Source organism: Galeopterus variegatus, unplaced genomic scaffold, assembly GCF_000696425.1.
Source record: "Galeopterus variegatus unplaced genomic scaffold, G_variegatus-3.0.2 Scaffold1178, whole genome shotgun sequence".
Lineage (NCBI taxonomy): Eukaryota > Metazoa > Chordata > Mammalia > Dermoptera > Cynocephalidae > Galeopterus > Galeopterus variegatus.
Genome location: NW_007727289.1, coordinates 128,377 through 145,179, shown reverse-complemented (window position 1 = coordinate 145,179; position 16,803 = coordinate 128,377). Strand labels below are relative to the sequence as shown.

General features: G+C 36.7%; 1 protein-coding gene across 1 annotated transcript in view; it reads left to right on the top strand.

Annotated features, from left to right (window-relative positions):
* The window catches only part of DPP8 (dipeptidyl-peptidase 8), a 63,551-nt gene extending 49,133 nt beyond the window's left edge, over nucleotides 1-14,418 (top strand). The window contains exons 14-18 of the mRNA XM_008575377.1: nucleotides 3,662-3,808; nucleotides 5,167-5,319; nucleotides 6,821-6,963; nucleotides 7,536-7,647; nucleotides 10,128-14,418. Coding sequence (XP_008573599.1) covers nucleotides 3,662-3,808; nucleotides 5,167-5,319; nucleotides 6,821-6,963; nucleotides 7,536-7,647; nucleotides 10,128-10,250 — 678 coding nt within the window. The 3' untranslated portion in view covers nucleotides 10,251-14,418. The remainder of the gene's footprint in view (nucleotides 1-3,661; nucleotides 3,809-5,166; nucleotides 5,320-6,820; nucleotides 6,964-7,535; nucleotides 7,648-10,127) is intronic.
* The last annotated feature ends 2,385 nt before the right edge of the window (nucleotides 14,419-16,803 follow it).

The window sequence follows — 16,803 nt, the reverse complement described above, 5'->3', positions numbered from 1 at the left end:
GTCTGTATGTGGGATCCGAACCCTCGGCGGGAGCACCACTGCGCTTCCCAAGCGGCGCACTATAGCAGTGCGCCACCGGGCCGGCCCATAGCAGCTTTATTCACAATATCCAAAAGGTGGAAGCAACCCAACTATCTATCAACAGATGAATGGATGCACAAAATGTGGTGTATACACACAATCAAATATTGTTCAGCCTTAAAAAGGAGGAAATTCTGACACATGCTGCCACATGGATGAACCTTGAGGACTTCATGCTAAGTAAAATAAGGCAGCCACAAAAGGGCAAATATTGCATTATTCCAGTTGTATGAGGTACTATAACAGGCAAATTCATAGAAAGTAGAATAGAGGTTGTCTGGGACTGGAGGGAAGGGGAAAGGGGAGTTACTTAACGGTTATGGATTTTCTGTTTAGAATGATGAAAAATTTCCAGAAATGGATAATGGTGATGTTTGCACAGCAGTGTGAATATATATTTAATGTCACTGGATTGAACACTTAAAATAGTTTAAATGGTAAATTTTATGTTTACTTTACCATAATAAAAAAGCTTTAGCCAATTAATTAAACCAAAATTGTTTGTTTGGAGTCCTTTATGAATACAGCTATACTTTTTTGCACTTATAGGAACTGTCATATTTGAAATGCTATAAGTGTATTTCATGATGTGTTTTTTGAAAAACTGTTGGTAACTTAGGAGAATTTATTGATTTGTTTCTCAAAGTATTCTTTGGAGCTATTCAAATTTGGTGAGGCCACAGGAGAATCTAGTGTTCACTTTGCAGAGAGATTTCCCCATGAGACTTCACATGACTTAGAGCCTCTGGCACTTGAACCTGCTGAAGATCATTCATGCTTTGCTCGATGACTCCATTTGGGTTAATTATGAAGAGACTCCTATATGTAAGACCAGATCTTTCTTGTAGCACACAATTCCCTGTAAAATTTGGTTAAATCTTATGACTGCAATGTTCTTGTGGCTCAAACTGTTCTTTCTTGGTGTCTATTCAAGTTAAAGTGGGAATCCATTGAAATAGCAACAGTGTCACAATTCATAACATGAAGTGAATTATTTTGTCCTAAGGGCAACAATTTTTGTAGGTCAGAAAAGAGCAAAATCCAAGAAATATAAGAAAAGCAATGGATATTTCCCACTAAAGTCTTCAAGGCTTGATTCCTTAAACTCTCCATTGATAACAGCTGTATGTTTTTAAATGCTTGTTTAAAAAATACCTATGATGCTTCCTAGAATGAGCCAGACAACATTCTGCAAAAGTAAATGCAAAGAGATAAGGCTAGGTGATAGCAGGACACAGATTTCAAAGAATTGTTACTGAGGGAGATTTGGATTCCCAGTGCCAAAGGGCAATATGTTCAGGTACCTTTTTCCAGAAGTAGCAGGCCTCCAGGCTGCAAAGGCAAAAACACTGGCTCTGGGAGAAAGTGTTCATATCAGGCCACTGAGGTGTGATAGCAGGCAAAGAAGTGAGGTGGTTTTCTTTAAATGCTTACATTTGTGTTATTTGCCTAGTATTTCTTTTTTTTTTTTTTTTTGGCTCTCTCACTTTAAAAACAAGCAGCTTTACCTACCTGCCAAACCCCCTCTTCCCAAGGTAGGAAGAGAAAACATCATTCTTTTGTTTCTATTTTTAATTCATTCATTCAGCAAAGAGTTATTGGGTTTCTATTATGTGCTAAGTACTATTCTAGGCACTGAGGGTATCACAGTGAACAAGTCAGATTAATGTTCCACCTTCATGAATTGTAATGGAGAAGATAGTAAACAGGTGGACATATAAAATATATGACTTTATATATGGAAGTGCTATAGAGAAATGCTGGGAAGGGGGATGGTAAAGTGACTAAGATGAGAGTTCTTTTTTTTTTTTTAAAGATGACCGGTAAGGGGATCTTAACCCTTGATTTGGTGTCATCAGCACCATGCTCACCCAGCGAGCTAACCAACCATCCCTATATGGAATCCGAACCCGTGGCCTTGGTGTTATCAGCACCACACTCTCCCGAGTGAGCCACAGGCCGGCCCAAGATGGAAGTTCTGATAGGAAGTTAATGGAATACCTTTCTTAAGGGTACAAATGTTGAGAAGAGATGAGCTGTGTTAAAGATCTGAGGGAAGAGTATTCCAGGCAGAGAGAAAAATAAATGTCAAGGTCCTGCCTGGGGTTAAAACCAACTTGATGGTGTTGATAATAAAGTTAGAGTACAGTACACAGAGCAGAAATGTAGGAGGTGAGGTCAGAGATAGCCAAGGGCCAGATAATCTAGGGTCTCAAAGGCTTATGTGACAAGTTTAGACCTTGCTCTGAATGGTCATGGTAACCATTGGAGGGAGCCCAGCAGCAGTCATATCTAATTTACATTTTTAAAACATCATCACTCTGTTACAGCATGAACAGAGAGACTATAGGAAGACAAAAATAGGAGTAGGAAGACCCATTTGACAATTGTTGCACTGGTATTATTATTTGGGGGGATGGGCAGCTGGCTGGTAAGGGGATCCAAACCCTTGACCTTTGTTGCAGTGGTATTAAGCATCCAAAAGTGCAAAAAGGGAGGACTCTTCTTCCCCATCGCCCCCCATCTAGCCCAGTAAATGTTCAGTAGATATTTCTTGAGTGGAGAGAATGGTAATACTTATCTAACTCCTGGCTGACTTGTTTTTCCCATTGGTTTTAGCCAGAGGAAACTTCTTTTTCATTTTTATCACAACCTTTTTTTGTTTAACATCTATCTTAGGGTCCACCGACCTTGAACTTCTGTAACTTTCTGTTCACTGATTATAGTCTTCTTTTCACTAGATATTCTATTTCTGGTAAAACACTAAAATATGTTTAACTTCTTGGGCCGGCCCAGTAGCGCACTGGAGAGTGCGCCGCTTGGGAGCGCAGTGGCGCTCCCGCCGAGGGTTCGGATCCCATGTGGAGACCGGTTCCCGCTCACTGGCTGAGCGAGGTGCGGGCGCGACACCGAGGGTTGCGATCCCATTGCCGGTCCCCAGTACGGGCGCAATACCGAGGGTTGCGATCCCGTTACCGGTCAGTAAAAAAGACAAAAAGGAAAAATAAATAAATAAATAAATAAATAAAATATGTTTAAATTCTCAGTCTCTCAGGTGATAAAATAATTTTAAAATTATCCTAATTTTTACACTGATTTGTGTAACACGGAAAAGAAAGCTGGACTGGTCATAGTGTTCCATTAAAATACTAAATTTTCCCACTACTGGTCGGAGACAACCCCAGAAGAGAGTGGAGAGGGAAGATCATCTTATTTATTCTTGTCACTGTCATTTGAATGACACAATTTTTCTTTGGGGTAGAAGTAATCAGCTTAGTAACTTTTTCAATAAGGTAGGTTAATTCTCTTGTCTTATATGTAATTGATATCTAAGTTAAAGTTTTAAAGCCTATCGTTTTTCAGTAATTACCCTGAACCTTGAGTGTGAAGTTAAGCAAGAGGCAACATAAACATAAAAAGACTTAAGTTCATTTAAAAAGAAGTCCCTTAAAAATTATATTTTAAAGGCAAAATAGTATTAAAAATTTAAGCTTTCTATTTTTTGCACTGTTCTGCCCCTCTTGTGCTTTTGTATGCTACCATGTAATAAATTTCACTGTAAGCTGTATTTCTTCTTCAGGTTCAGTTGGTGAATAATCGGTTTAAAGGAGTCAAGTATTTCCGCTTGAATACCCTAGCCTCTCTGGGTTATGTGGTTGTGGTGATAGACAACAGGGGATCCTGTCACCGAGGGCTTAAATTCGAAGGCGCATTTAAATATAAAATGGTGTGTGAACATAAAAACACTTTTCTTCTAAATACATTTACATTTTCTGATTCATTGTTTGGTATGGAACCCCTGAAAGAGAGAGTTGCAGGAAGGGGCTATGAATGAGAGCTAGAGAGAGAGATTTCTTCTAAATACATTTACATTTTCTGATTCATTGTTTGGTATGGAACCCCTGAAAGAGAGTTGCAGGAAGCGGCTATGAATGAGAGCTAGAGAGAGAGAAAGAAGAGTGTGTGTGTGTGTGTGTGTGTGTGTGTTAGAATTCAGGGGTGGGAGGGAAGGTGCAAGTTGACATATACCAGGCTAGCTCATGTCTACCTGTATGTAACTTTGGGGAGCTGAAATAGAGCCACTTTTACATAGAAATACTCTCTTTCCATTTTGTATGTCCACCTTAGCCGGAAGGCAGCACCATTTAGTTTTCAGCATCTTGTACACTATTGAGGAATAATTGAGATTTGTTCTGTCCTCTGTGAAGAGGGAATCCAACTGGTTAGTGCCTTCCTTGTGACAAGCCTCTTTCTCTCTGCAGGAAGCTTTAAATGCTACCTTTTAGAGATGCCCTATGTCCTTTCTGCTGCTTTGGGAAATGATGAGAATCCGATGTTCCTTTTGCACAGTAAGGCAGTTACTGTGTTTGCCAGTGTATTGGACATGCTGAGTAAGACATGGGGATTTTCTCCCACAGCCAGTTCTTTGACCTTATGTTGTATTCTCATGTAAGTTTTTTTGTTTTTATTTTTGGTTTTGGCTCAGTGAAGTGAAATTGTGTGCACTGGCAGGCCTAGTAATATAGAAAGGGTGGTGGTGGTGATAGGAATTAGGACTTAACAGGACTTTAAAGAAATAGTGTGTTCAGTTCCTAGAAGTATTATGATGGGGAAATAGGAAGACAGGGCCTCAAGAGTGATTCCCTCTGCTTTACTGCACTAAATATTGAAAATGAGAAGTAAAATTAATGTATTGCTTAAGAGGGCTCATTTTTTGTCTTTGGGTATAGGAAGGCTTGTTACAAGGAAGATACTGACCTCTTAGCAGACAACAGAACAAATGAAAATGAGAAATACCCAAATAGCAAGGGACAGTTTGGGTAGCAATAGGAAAGAACTTGATGATTAAGGGGTAACTAAACTGTAGAACAGGCTACTAACATAAGCTGTAGACCCCTATCTCTAAATAGATTTTTTGAAATATTTTTTGGGGGGGGGGCAACAGAATCTCATTGATAACGAAATTCATATCTAAAAAAAGTCCAGGTATTTTTAGTAAAAACATTTATCAGCTTTAAAAGCAGTCTTAGTAATGAAACTTTTTTATTCATCAGAATCAGTGAAATATTCTCCTTCTTATGACAGGGTCAAATAGAAATTGATGATCAGGTGGAAGGACTTCAGTATCTAGCCTCTCGATATGATTTCATTGACTTAGACCGTGTGGGCATCCATGGCTGGTCCTATGGAGGATACCTCTCCCTGATGGCATTAATGCAGAGGTCAGATATCTTCAGGGTACGTGACTTCCTATTGTACTCATTTTTGCAATAAGGGGTTGAATTTTCTGTAAAATGAGGAAATGTAAAAATGCCTATATTCTGAAAGTTTACAGAGTTGGCAGTATGAAGCAATGTTAACTTTAAGGTTTGTGTGTTTCATAGACATATAAAATATATATTAAACATTTTATATATATAAAGTGTGTATATATATATATTTTAAAAACACTTGTCTACTTGGTGACCACTTATTGGCTATTTATAGACATATGCCAAAGATTATGGGAGATAGTCGTGATTAGTAAAATACACATATTGGATTGTAATTATTTGTTTAATTGTTGGACTGCAAACTCTAACATCAGGGACCTGTTTGCCCTGTACACCACTGAATCCTCAGCAGCCAAGCACAATACTTGGCACATAGTAGACCCTCAATAAATCTGTGTTCATGAATGAATTATTAAATATACAAATTCTTACAGTTCTGTAAAAAACTCTTAGGAAAATGTACTAGAAGAAAATACATAAAGATGATAACAGTTGTTAAGGGAGTAGGAATTATGAGTAGTATTTTTGTTTTTTTAATATTTCAGAACCATGATTTTATTTTACAATGAAAAGTTATTTTTATTTATTTGTTTTTTTGGCAACCGGCTGGCACAGGGATCAAACCCTGGACCTTGGTGTTATCAGCACTATGCTCTAACCAGTTGAGCTAACCAGCCAGACCTAATTTTTATTTTTAACTTTTATTTTACAATGAAAAGTTATTTTTATTTATTTGTTTTTTTGGCAACCGGCTGGCACAGAGATCAAACCCTGGACCTTGGTGTTATCAGCACTATGCTCTAACCAGTTGAGCTAACCAGCCAGACCTAATTTTTATTTTTAACGACAAAAACAATAAGGTTTTGTTTTTTCATGTATATTCAGATAATCTTTATAATAACCACAAATGAACTCTGAAAACTGCCATGATTTTCCTAGGCTTGCAGCTGTCAAGAAAGTAATTAGATTATTTAAGTACAAAACTGTGTAGAAGCCTTAAAATGAGACAAGTTTTTAGTACTTAAGTATATTTCATTTATTGTTTTAAATTCTGTATTGCCAACAAAGGCTTAAAAAAAAAAAAAAAAAAGTGGCTGCTTTTCCTTTATAAAGCTGACAGTTCTCACACATTTTTCCCCAGTAGAAGGAATGAATTTAAACTGAGGCATTCATGTGCTTTAGTTCATTCTCCCCTTTTAACAAAGGGCCCACGTGTGTATTTCAGCTAGCCCAAGTTAAGGGTTTGTATGTAGCATACCCTAGGAATATGAAACTTACTAACAGAGTATCAAATCCTTGACCTTGGCACTTCACTTCAGTTTTCTGAGTTGCCTGAGACCATGAATGCACGAGTAGTGGGGCTAAAGCCTAAGGGTGATTTTAGCCTGTAAATTTGCAGTTGTAAGTTTTCATTGCTAGCCACTGTTTTTTGGACAACAGTTGACTGTCAATGTTGTCTTACTCAGGTTGCTATTGCTGGAGCCCCAGTCACTCTGTGGATCTTCTATGACACAGGATACACGGAACGTTATATGGGTCACCCTGACCAGAATGAACAAGGCTATTACTTAGGATCTGTGGCCATGCAAGCAGAAAAGTTCCCCTCTGAGTAAGTTCATACTTTAAAATTAATATTAAAATTTTTAAATTGTATTTTTTAAAATTGTCTTTAATAATAATGAAAACTTCAAATACTAAAAATCCAAGACTAATAGTTTATAGAGTACTAGAATGGCATGGCTGTTTCTCAAATCTGAAATTACTGGCCAGTTCATATAATCTGGGTTTTTTTACAAGTTATATTTGAAGCATTTGCTTATACTGAAAGAAGTTAAGTACACAACTGTTTCAAGATTTAAAAAATTTGATGTCTGCTTAAATATATTTTACAAGTAGTTTTTCTAGGGACATGCTATAATTATTGATATGTTCTAATATTTTCGTAAGAAATTGAACACATGATCTTATCTTTAAATCTTTTATTACATGTGGCATCTGATTATATATTACAAATTTAATATTAAAAATATTGAATTTTTTTTAACATTATAGTATAAGGAAGTTAATATAGTTAAGTATAATAGTTTAAAAGAGTTAGGTAGTACAATAGTTTAAGAGTTAGGTAGTTTCCCCAAATGCTCTATTATTTTGCCTAATCCTCTAATATTTCCATTTCTCCAGACCAAATCGTTTACTACTCTTACATGGATTCTTGGATGAAAATGTCCACTTTGCACACACTAGTATATTACTGAGTTTTTTAGTGAGGGCTGGTAAGCCATATGATTTACAGGTGAGTTATTCTACGTTTTCTAATTAAATGCAGTAGTGATTACTGATTGATTACTTTGAAATCTAATAAGCTATGGAGTAAGGCCAAATTTTCAGCTGTGTCCACCCTTGCTTGAGAGAACTATAGTAATAGGCTTAGTTACTAGTGCCTCTAGTTGAATAAAAATTAAGGTTCTATTGAAGTGAGCCTGAAAAACTGTGTGTATTAGATTACATGACTTGTATATCTGTATCTGCTTTCAGTTTGTAAGCATGAAAAATATGACAGGGAGACCGTTCACTATCCTCCTTTGCTTTTTTTATTCTAACCCTTTGCATGACTTGTATATCTGTATCTGCTTTCAGTTTGTAAGCATGAAAAATATGACAGGGAGACCATTCACTATCCTCCTTTGCTTTTTTTATTCTAACCCTTTTATGGGAAAGGAAATGCTGCTTGATTTCATTGTTGTAAAAGGATTTTTAGGACCTGATAACATGGTCTTTTAATTCTCTTTTATTTTATATTGGCATGGGAGCAGGATGAGCAAGTTACTCTCCTCCATTGCTCCATTACTCAAAGAAAGTTTTTAAGAGAAACTGTTCCTCCTTTCTACTCTTTAAACAGATTATGTGCTTATAAGAATTGAAAAACATTACTTTTTCCTTTTTTATATTTCAGTTGACATTTGTGTAGTTAAATTGTGAGATATTTGTCTATAACAGCAATTTTCAAGCTTTTGGTCTAAGGTCAAGGTCCCTTTTATATTTTGTTTATGTGGTTTATATCAATATTTCTCATGTAAGATATTAAAACTGAGAAAAAATTTAAATGTTTGTTTTTAAATAACAATATTAAAGTACTGCATGTTAACATAAATCACTTTTTATGGGGAAAAAGACTATATTCCAAAACAAGAAATATTTAATTTACTGAGGGAAAAAATAGCATTATTTTATATTTTTATAAATCTTTTTAATGTCTAACAATAAAGAATACACTTGAATTCTTATATATCCTTCTACATTCAATCTGTTGATATGTTGTTTCGGCTAAAGTATGTGAAGAAAATTCAGCCTCATAGAGTATGTTATTAAGAAATGGGAAGAGTACAATATTTTAGCCTTTTCAGATAATTGTGGATATTCTTTTTTGATACTATTCTAAAACCGGACACATGGTAGCTTCTAAAAAGCCTAATTTTAATTCTAAAAGCCTAATTTTAGTGTGGAATCTGAAGCCATATCTATAAACTTTTCATACTCTGTCACATTAAAACCTATTGGATTTTGTACTTCAGATTGGATCTTTTACCCATGCATCAGTCATATGGAAAACATTCACTGTGTTATCCCAATCTTTCAAATGTTGACTCCTTTCTTTATATAATATTTTTAAGATCACATATAGTAATATTACTACTGATCTCATCAGAAAAATATCTAAGTATGGAGAAGCTCATGAGCTAAAAGTGGTAGATACAAGTTTTCCAAAATTCTAATTTTCACTCAAAAGCTCAAATTTTATCATTGGCAACAAATACTGTCAGTGTTGTCCTTGAAGTAATCAAGCTTACTTCATTCATTTTTGAGAAAATGTCTACCAGATATCCATAGTTGTCAGTCATTCTTTAAAGTTAAAAATTGAGTTCCATTGAAAAAAGCAGCAGTTCAGCTTGCAACTTGATCACACAGTACTTATCCTTGAGACATCCTCTAGCAGAAGTGCTTTATGCAGGGCCGGTCCCGTGGCGCACTCAGGAGAGTGCAGCACTTGGGAGCGCCAGCAGCGCTCTCGCCGAGGGTTCGGATCCTGTATAAGGATGGCTGGTGCGCTCACTGGCTGAGCGCAGTGCAGGCGACTCCAAGCCAAGGGTTGCGATCCCCTTACCAGTCACAAAAAGGAAAAAAAAAAAAAAAAAAAGAAGTGCTTTATGCATACTTCTCATTATATCAACACAGAATAATTAAAAGACTTCTAGTCAAGGACTGCAATTTAATAAAATTCTAATTTTTGCTGCAACTTAAGTGAAACTGGCATTTTTCTTTTTTAGAGCAAGTGTGAGGTGGTAAAGAGTAATGTGACTTTTTGTACAATTTAACGTTACTGCCTTGGTTCATGCTAAGGCACTAGTAGTTTTATTCACCATTGCTTTTGCATCATCAGTGCAAATGCCACCACAGTGAATAAAGGCAAATAATCTTGACATTGTCCTGAAAATAGTTTTGACCTTGTGTATCCCTTGCAGTTTTCTGAAAACCCCTCAAAATCTGCAGACCATTCTTGGAGAATGCACTGTTGGTCTACAGAGAAATCCTTCATTAAGCCTATAGGGAATTATAAGAGGAGAGGGGCCTTTAGATAGAAGGTGATTATGTAATATCACAGAGAGGTTGTGCTCCATATTATTAAATGTGTTAAATATCTCTGGAAAGCTTTAGAAGGAGGTATATTATTTAATTCTTTTTTTAAAAAATCTTTTTGTTGTTGTTGTTGTTAAGATCTATCCTCAGGAGAGACACAGCATAAGAGTTCCTGAATCCGGAGAACATTATGAACTGCATCTTTTGCACTATCTTCAAGAAAACCTTGGATCACGTATTGCTGCTCTGAAAGTGATATAATTATGACCTACGTAGAACTCTGGTGTACACTGGCTGTTTAACCAAATGAGGAGGTTTAATTAATAGAGAACACAGAATTGATCATCACATTTTGGTACCTGCTACATAACATCTATTTCTGAAAGTAAATTTGGTGCCATGCAGGTGTCTGCCGCTTGTAGATAGTAATCTAATAACTTAACCATACACATACAAAATTGAATGGTACATATTTCTAAGGGACCTGGCAATACCAGGAGAATTACTGAAAGAAATAAGACATTAGCACCACATATCCATACTACCCTATTTTCACTTTTAATAGCATTATAAACCTCATGGACTTAATTAGTGTATTTTTACAGTATACTTCTGAATTTGTTAAAATATGATGATATACTGATTGGTTTGGTTCAATTCCAGAACCTCTGACTAGTTACCAATTTGATAAGCACTTAAATGTAATTGAATAGCTTATGCTTCATTGCTTAGGGTGTATCCAGCATGTTATGAACTAATCACTATTAAACCTGTGACTTTACCAGTCATTAATGATTTTTCAAGGATAACTTAGTGGCTTCCTAAAGACACTTACTTTGGCTCTGACCAGTTTTTAGCCAATTTAAACTATCTAGTATAAATAATTCTCATTTTTCTTTGGTAATGTGACAGAGTGGGTTTTTTCCTTTCACATAAAGGCAAGTAACTGTATATGTAGCGTGGATTTAATTAGTCTTATGATATCATTAATTACAGATGGAAAAGTTTTAATCAAATGATTAGAGCTTAAATATTTTCAGGCAAGTTATTATTATTATTATTTTTACTTTAAGAAAAGGAAAAAGTACACATTCACCTGTATTCTTCAGAAAACTTAGTGGTGCCAGTTTCCATTCAGTATTTTCTTATTAAAATATTCCAGAGTTTTAGGGAGGTGGAAGGGAATCACGGTGGGGTGTGGGAGACCAGGGTGTGGGGAAGAAGGTGGTGAGGGTCTGCTTAAGAATTAAGCAGAAGTATTTTTAACAAAAATACTCATGAAAAAGTTTGGGAAATAAAATTTAAACTCCTAGAATGTTAGTTGAGGAAACCAGAATTACATCACTCTGTTGCCAACACAGCTACAGACTAACATGGTCAGGAGAGGAAAAGTTCCTTAGAGTTACTTTCATAATTCCAAAATTTGTTATTTTTCCTCTTAATTTTGGAAACCTTACAGATTTAAACTTTATCCTTTTAAAATAATTTGAACATAATTTACGTATTGTGATCTTAAAATGAAAAGATTTCCAGACAACCTCTTTACTGTAAGCTAATCCCCACAAGCCATGGCTCTCTTTTTCAGTGTTTAAAGCCTATAAACAGTTTTCTTGAGTTGTAACAACAAAGATCATGGGTTTGGATCCCTGTATCTCACACACACACACACACACACACACACACACACACACACACACACACACACACACACACGAGTTTTCTTGTTTTCTTGAAAGGCTATGACATTTTCCTCATTTAGCCCTAACACTTGACTATGAGGGAAGTTCATAGGCTGATTAGGATCTGCCCTCTTAGAGTCTTGGGGTGCTAGATCACTCACATTGGAGCCAGTGGCAGGGAAGGTATCTGAGTTTGATTCTTTTTATCACAAGCTTCAGTATTTGTTACCAGTACTTTTAAACAACTCTTCAAGAAAAATTGCTCTATTTCTTTCTCGCCACTATAGCAAGAGTAGATTTCTGCCATGGAGAGCCACAACCTCCATTAGTAAGGATGGTTACTGTGTGTCAGAGGTGTACTCATCATTGAGGGCCAGGTGGGATGTGGGGGAAACCCAGAAATGGCAGGGTGACCTGGTGGTTCTGTCCTTGGAAAGGGGATTGGATTTTGCTGTTTGTGTATTTATACTGTATAATAGATACCGTATTTTTCCTTATTGTCTGTATATGTATTGATTTTCATGTTTATGGTATTTTCCCATGCCGCGATTTTATATTTTTTCAATGTTAAATTAAATTGATTTGGGTAACTTTTCTTCCCCAAAAAAGTATTTTCCCCTTTGACTTAAGTATATATATCTGACCTGTTGAGGGTGGTTTTTTTGGGGTCTAGTTGGCCTCCAAGGATCTATCCTTAAATTATATGCAAAGTAGGAATGGTATACAGTAGCTTTTAGACAGCCACTCATTTGAAACATCTTACCCATTAAGGCTATTTTTTCAAAATGGCATCTCTTACCAAAACAAAGCTTAGAAAACCTCATGTACTCTTGAATTCACAGGTGTTTTTCTTTTGTATCTTGCCTTCCCCTTTCTTCCTATCACAAGGAATGTTTCTGTTGTAACTCCTAGTCACTTAAATGCCATTCAGCTTCTTTAGGGGGAAAAAATGTCTGACTGAATTCACTAGTGGAAAGAAGGCTTGACTAAATTTGGTTTTTTATAGCCAATGTGGAAGACATCATAGTCTCGAAGCAATCAGTAGAAATCTCACTAAAACTGTTTGTACCCTGATTATGGGTAACAACTTAAAAGGCAAGGGTATATAAAAGTAACAACAGTTTGTGAGAACCAAAAAGCACTAGGTTAAACATCAAACTTGGTTTTTGCAGGCTTAATAAATGGGTGCACTTGAACAATAATCATCAACAGATATAGTTACTTGAGCATTGTAGAGCAGTGGAGTTCAAAATCCAAGATTCATCTGGGATGCTTACTAAAAGAAATGCGAAGTCTTGAAACTCACTCTTAGAGATTTGTATTCCATTGATTTGGGTGAAGACCAGGAATGTGCATTTGTAACAAGCTTTCCAGGTGACTCAAAAGCAAGTCATCTGTAGACGACTCTAAGAAACTCTTCTATAGAAAGTGAAGTTGGAATAAAAAAATAATAGGTGATTTTTATACTGGACTGCTTTACAAGAACTTCAAACAATAGGAGAGAAAGCTGCTCATCTGTGATAACTATTGGCCTCTTCTCACTCTGAAAGCAGCAGGAGATATTAACTTTGTATTCCCTTTGGAGATTCATTTTGAATGAAGGTTTTTCCTTCTGTTCCATTTCTGGCTCTTCCAAGTCCTCACACAAGAGAATGAAGTCACAATGCATGTATTACCTTTTAAAAGAATGAGATACAGGTATTTATGCTTACTTTGTTTTTACTACTTGTTTTATTCCTTACAGAAGGTGTGTCTCAACACTCTACAACATCATTTTCTCTTTAGGTAGAATGATGTCTATAAGATCTTTCGTTATTATAGAATCATAAATTTTTCAAGCTGGAATAAATCTTTGATATAATCTAATCTAATGTTCTCATTTGTTAGAGGAGGAACCTACATACTAGAGAAAGGAGAAAATATACCCATGGCCACACAGCCAGTTAACATTCAGTTGGTATTAGACTCCATCCATATGTCTTGACTCATGGTAGTTAAATGATATATAAGGCAAATTTTTAAAGAAGTATTTATTAATATATTCGTATAAAACATTGTAAAGGTAACCACATAAAATGGTTATTTTTTCCATTCTGAAGTAAATGCTAAGCATGCTTATTAATGAAGCTAATTAGTATATGACATTCTAAAGTTAATTAAAATTGTTACTCTAAATGTGTCTTCCTTGGTGTATTGTGGGGGATTTGGTTATTGGGATGTAGAGTAGAGTGCTTGCTTAAACCTGGGAGCCCATCTTACAGCTATTTGATGTAAGAAAAGAAACATGGCCATATCTAAACTAAGATATGTAAGGTGTCTATTCCTAGCAGATGTAAAGGAAAACTTTCTGACTTCCACCTTCCCAACCCTACCCAGCCTCACCTGTCCATCTTCCAGACTAAAATTTGGAGATATGTTAGTGCAAGGTGCTGGGCTCTAGGTAATCATTTCAAACATCCCTCACAGAGAGAAAAAGTAGTGTTTGTATGTTTGTTTTTAAATAACCCAAATACAAATTTATGTTGTGTTCAGCAAAATTGGAGTTCAGGTCTTTAATTTTAGAACATAAAGTGCCTGCTGTTTTAAGCATTGACTTGTATAAAAAGAATTGCATGTCTCACTCCAGTAAGTTTATGGGTTTTCTCATTTTAAGCTACATGGCTTTTAATCATGTAAAGTGAAACATTAGTTTTGTTGCATTTTATTATAGGTTCTTTGTTTGCAATAAAGACGCTGCTGTAATTAATTGATTTACATGTTCCTTCTCCCTCCTTTCCCCATTTGTACAACCTTGCCTTGATTAGTGGAAATTGTGGAGTGATTAATACACATGAACAAAGTCATGTGCTTGCAATGAAGAAGGGAGACTGCAGGGTGAAGGATTACATGGGGTTCTTAGTATAAATACTAACCAAAATGCATCCAAGCCCAATGGGAGGTGTTTAGAGAACTACTTTGTACCTGTGATTCCCAACAGCCAGCAGTTGATATTGCAAGGGTAGATGGTGCTTGGAACCAGTGATTAGCATATCCCCTCTGCCCTCTGAGCAGCTGGGGGTTTCTTGGAAATGCCAGTTGGAGTTGATAGTCGTTTCTGCATGCTCCTCAGGAAATTTTGAGGGAGTTCAGTATACCTTTTTCAGAGGTTTCTCGTGTTTTTTGAAGCTGTGTTAAAGAGTAGGGGAGCAGATACACCCCTCTAAAATTACTAAATTTGGGTTTGTCTGATAACCCTTCTAGAACAGAGACAATCTGGATTCTGTAACCCTCTGAAGTTGTATGTAAAATAGTTCTTGAGCAAGTAAGTGGTGGTGCATTATTCTGGAGAGAAGATCTTCGGCTTTATCAGATTCTCGAAGGGATAGTGATCAAACAAAGTTAAGAACCATGGCTGTATTAGGGTCTCAAACTTTTATTTTGAATACAAAAATTGTTAGGAATAAAGATGATCTTTAAACAAGGTAATACTATAGACCAATGCTTCCTAACTTTTTCACCTTATAACACAAAAAGACATTTGTATGATATTCAAGGATAAACTGAGACACACTGGGATAATCTGTTGAGGCTGCTTACAGCCAGAAGTGACCGGCCATGCCCACCCCCGCTCTAAAGAAATTAGTATCTCAGCTTACGTATAATCCATTTATGGCACTATGGTTGGGAAACTTTTATAGACTACCTTGGTCTCTAATTCAACCCGGATTTATTGCTAATCAAAAATCAGCTCTCAACCTAGCCATAAGCATTCTGCAGACTATGATGAAGGTGCAGACTTCCTGTGACTGTACAGCTGCAGTGTACCAGAGTCGTATCAGAGCAAGTGCTGTGGCCTTGAAGCCTTTCTACTTCCCTTTGGCCAAACCTCACCCACTCAGTGGATATGAGGAGGCAGTGATTGACCATTGGTGCTTTTGCAGGGAGCAAAGTTGAAACAGCTGCAGTATGAGAATCTTATAACCACAGTTTATTTGAGGATTGGTGTGGTTTGAGGATTTACCAGGATTAGAGTGTTCGTCAGCCTGGCTCTGTCCACAGATCTGTTTCCCTGACCTGCCACCCTGGAGGGGGTTGACCTCCCATCGAAATGAATTACAGGGGTTTCAACTCTGACACAGGCCCTAAGTTTATTGACTTTGCTGTTTCCTCCTTACTAAAAGATGCTCTTTCTAAATAGGCTCCTAGACTTAAGTTCTTGAAATAGAAGTATGGGGAAGCAGTTAGCTAGGATAGTTGTCCTTAGCCAGCTCCAGGAATTCTCTCCATCTTCATTGGAAGAACACCCTGTGGAAGTGGCATAACTTAACACTCTACTCACGGGTGACAGTTTTTTACAGGAAGGACCTCTGGCAGGATGGTTCTGGAAACCACAGAGCTCTTCTGTAAAATGAACTCTCTGTGTTGCTTAGTTACTGAATATATTATATAGTTGTAGTTGCATCCCTAAGTGTGCATGTGAACACTATTGTCTGTTGTTCAGTTGGGTATTTTGTTTGTTTGTTTTGTTTTGTTTTGTTTTTTCAACCAGTAAGGGGATCTCAACCCTCAGCACGGTGTGGTCTGCGCCACGCTCAGCCAGTGAGCGCACCGGCCATCCCTATGTAGGATCCGAACCCGCGGCCTTGGTGCTACCAGCGCCGCACTCTCACGAGTGAGCCACGGGGCTGGCCCTCAATTGGTATTTAATAATGTGTTGCCAGTTAATTGCTCTGAATTGTCTAAACTGTCCATTCTCTTTATTCAACTGTCCGTTCCTCTTCACTCCTATTGCTGCTCCTGTCATATTCTGGGTCTCATGTTCTCATGCTGGGTAACTGCAGCATCTCTCTACCTAGCCTTTGTTGTGAGGGAAGAATAGAATTCCAAATTACCTCAGAGAAGCAGTTCTCAAATTTCATTCACAAATATTTAGCAACAATCATTTGCCAGGCTTGAGTTGGCCATGAGAAACAAAGCTCAGGATAGTCTTTGCCCTCAAAAGGCTCTCAGGACCAACTTCACTTCTTGTCCCATTAGCGCACCCTGCAGGACACTGCCACTTCTTAAAGACAAGCTAATTCTTTTTTTTTTTTTTCCTTTTTGTCCTTTTTTTTAAATTTTTTTTTTATTTTTATTTTTTTATTTTTATTTTTTTA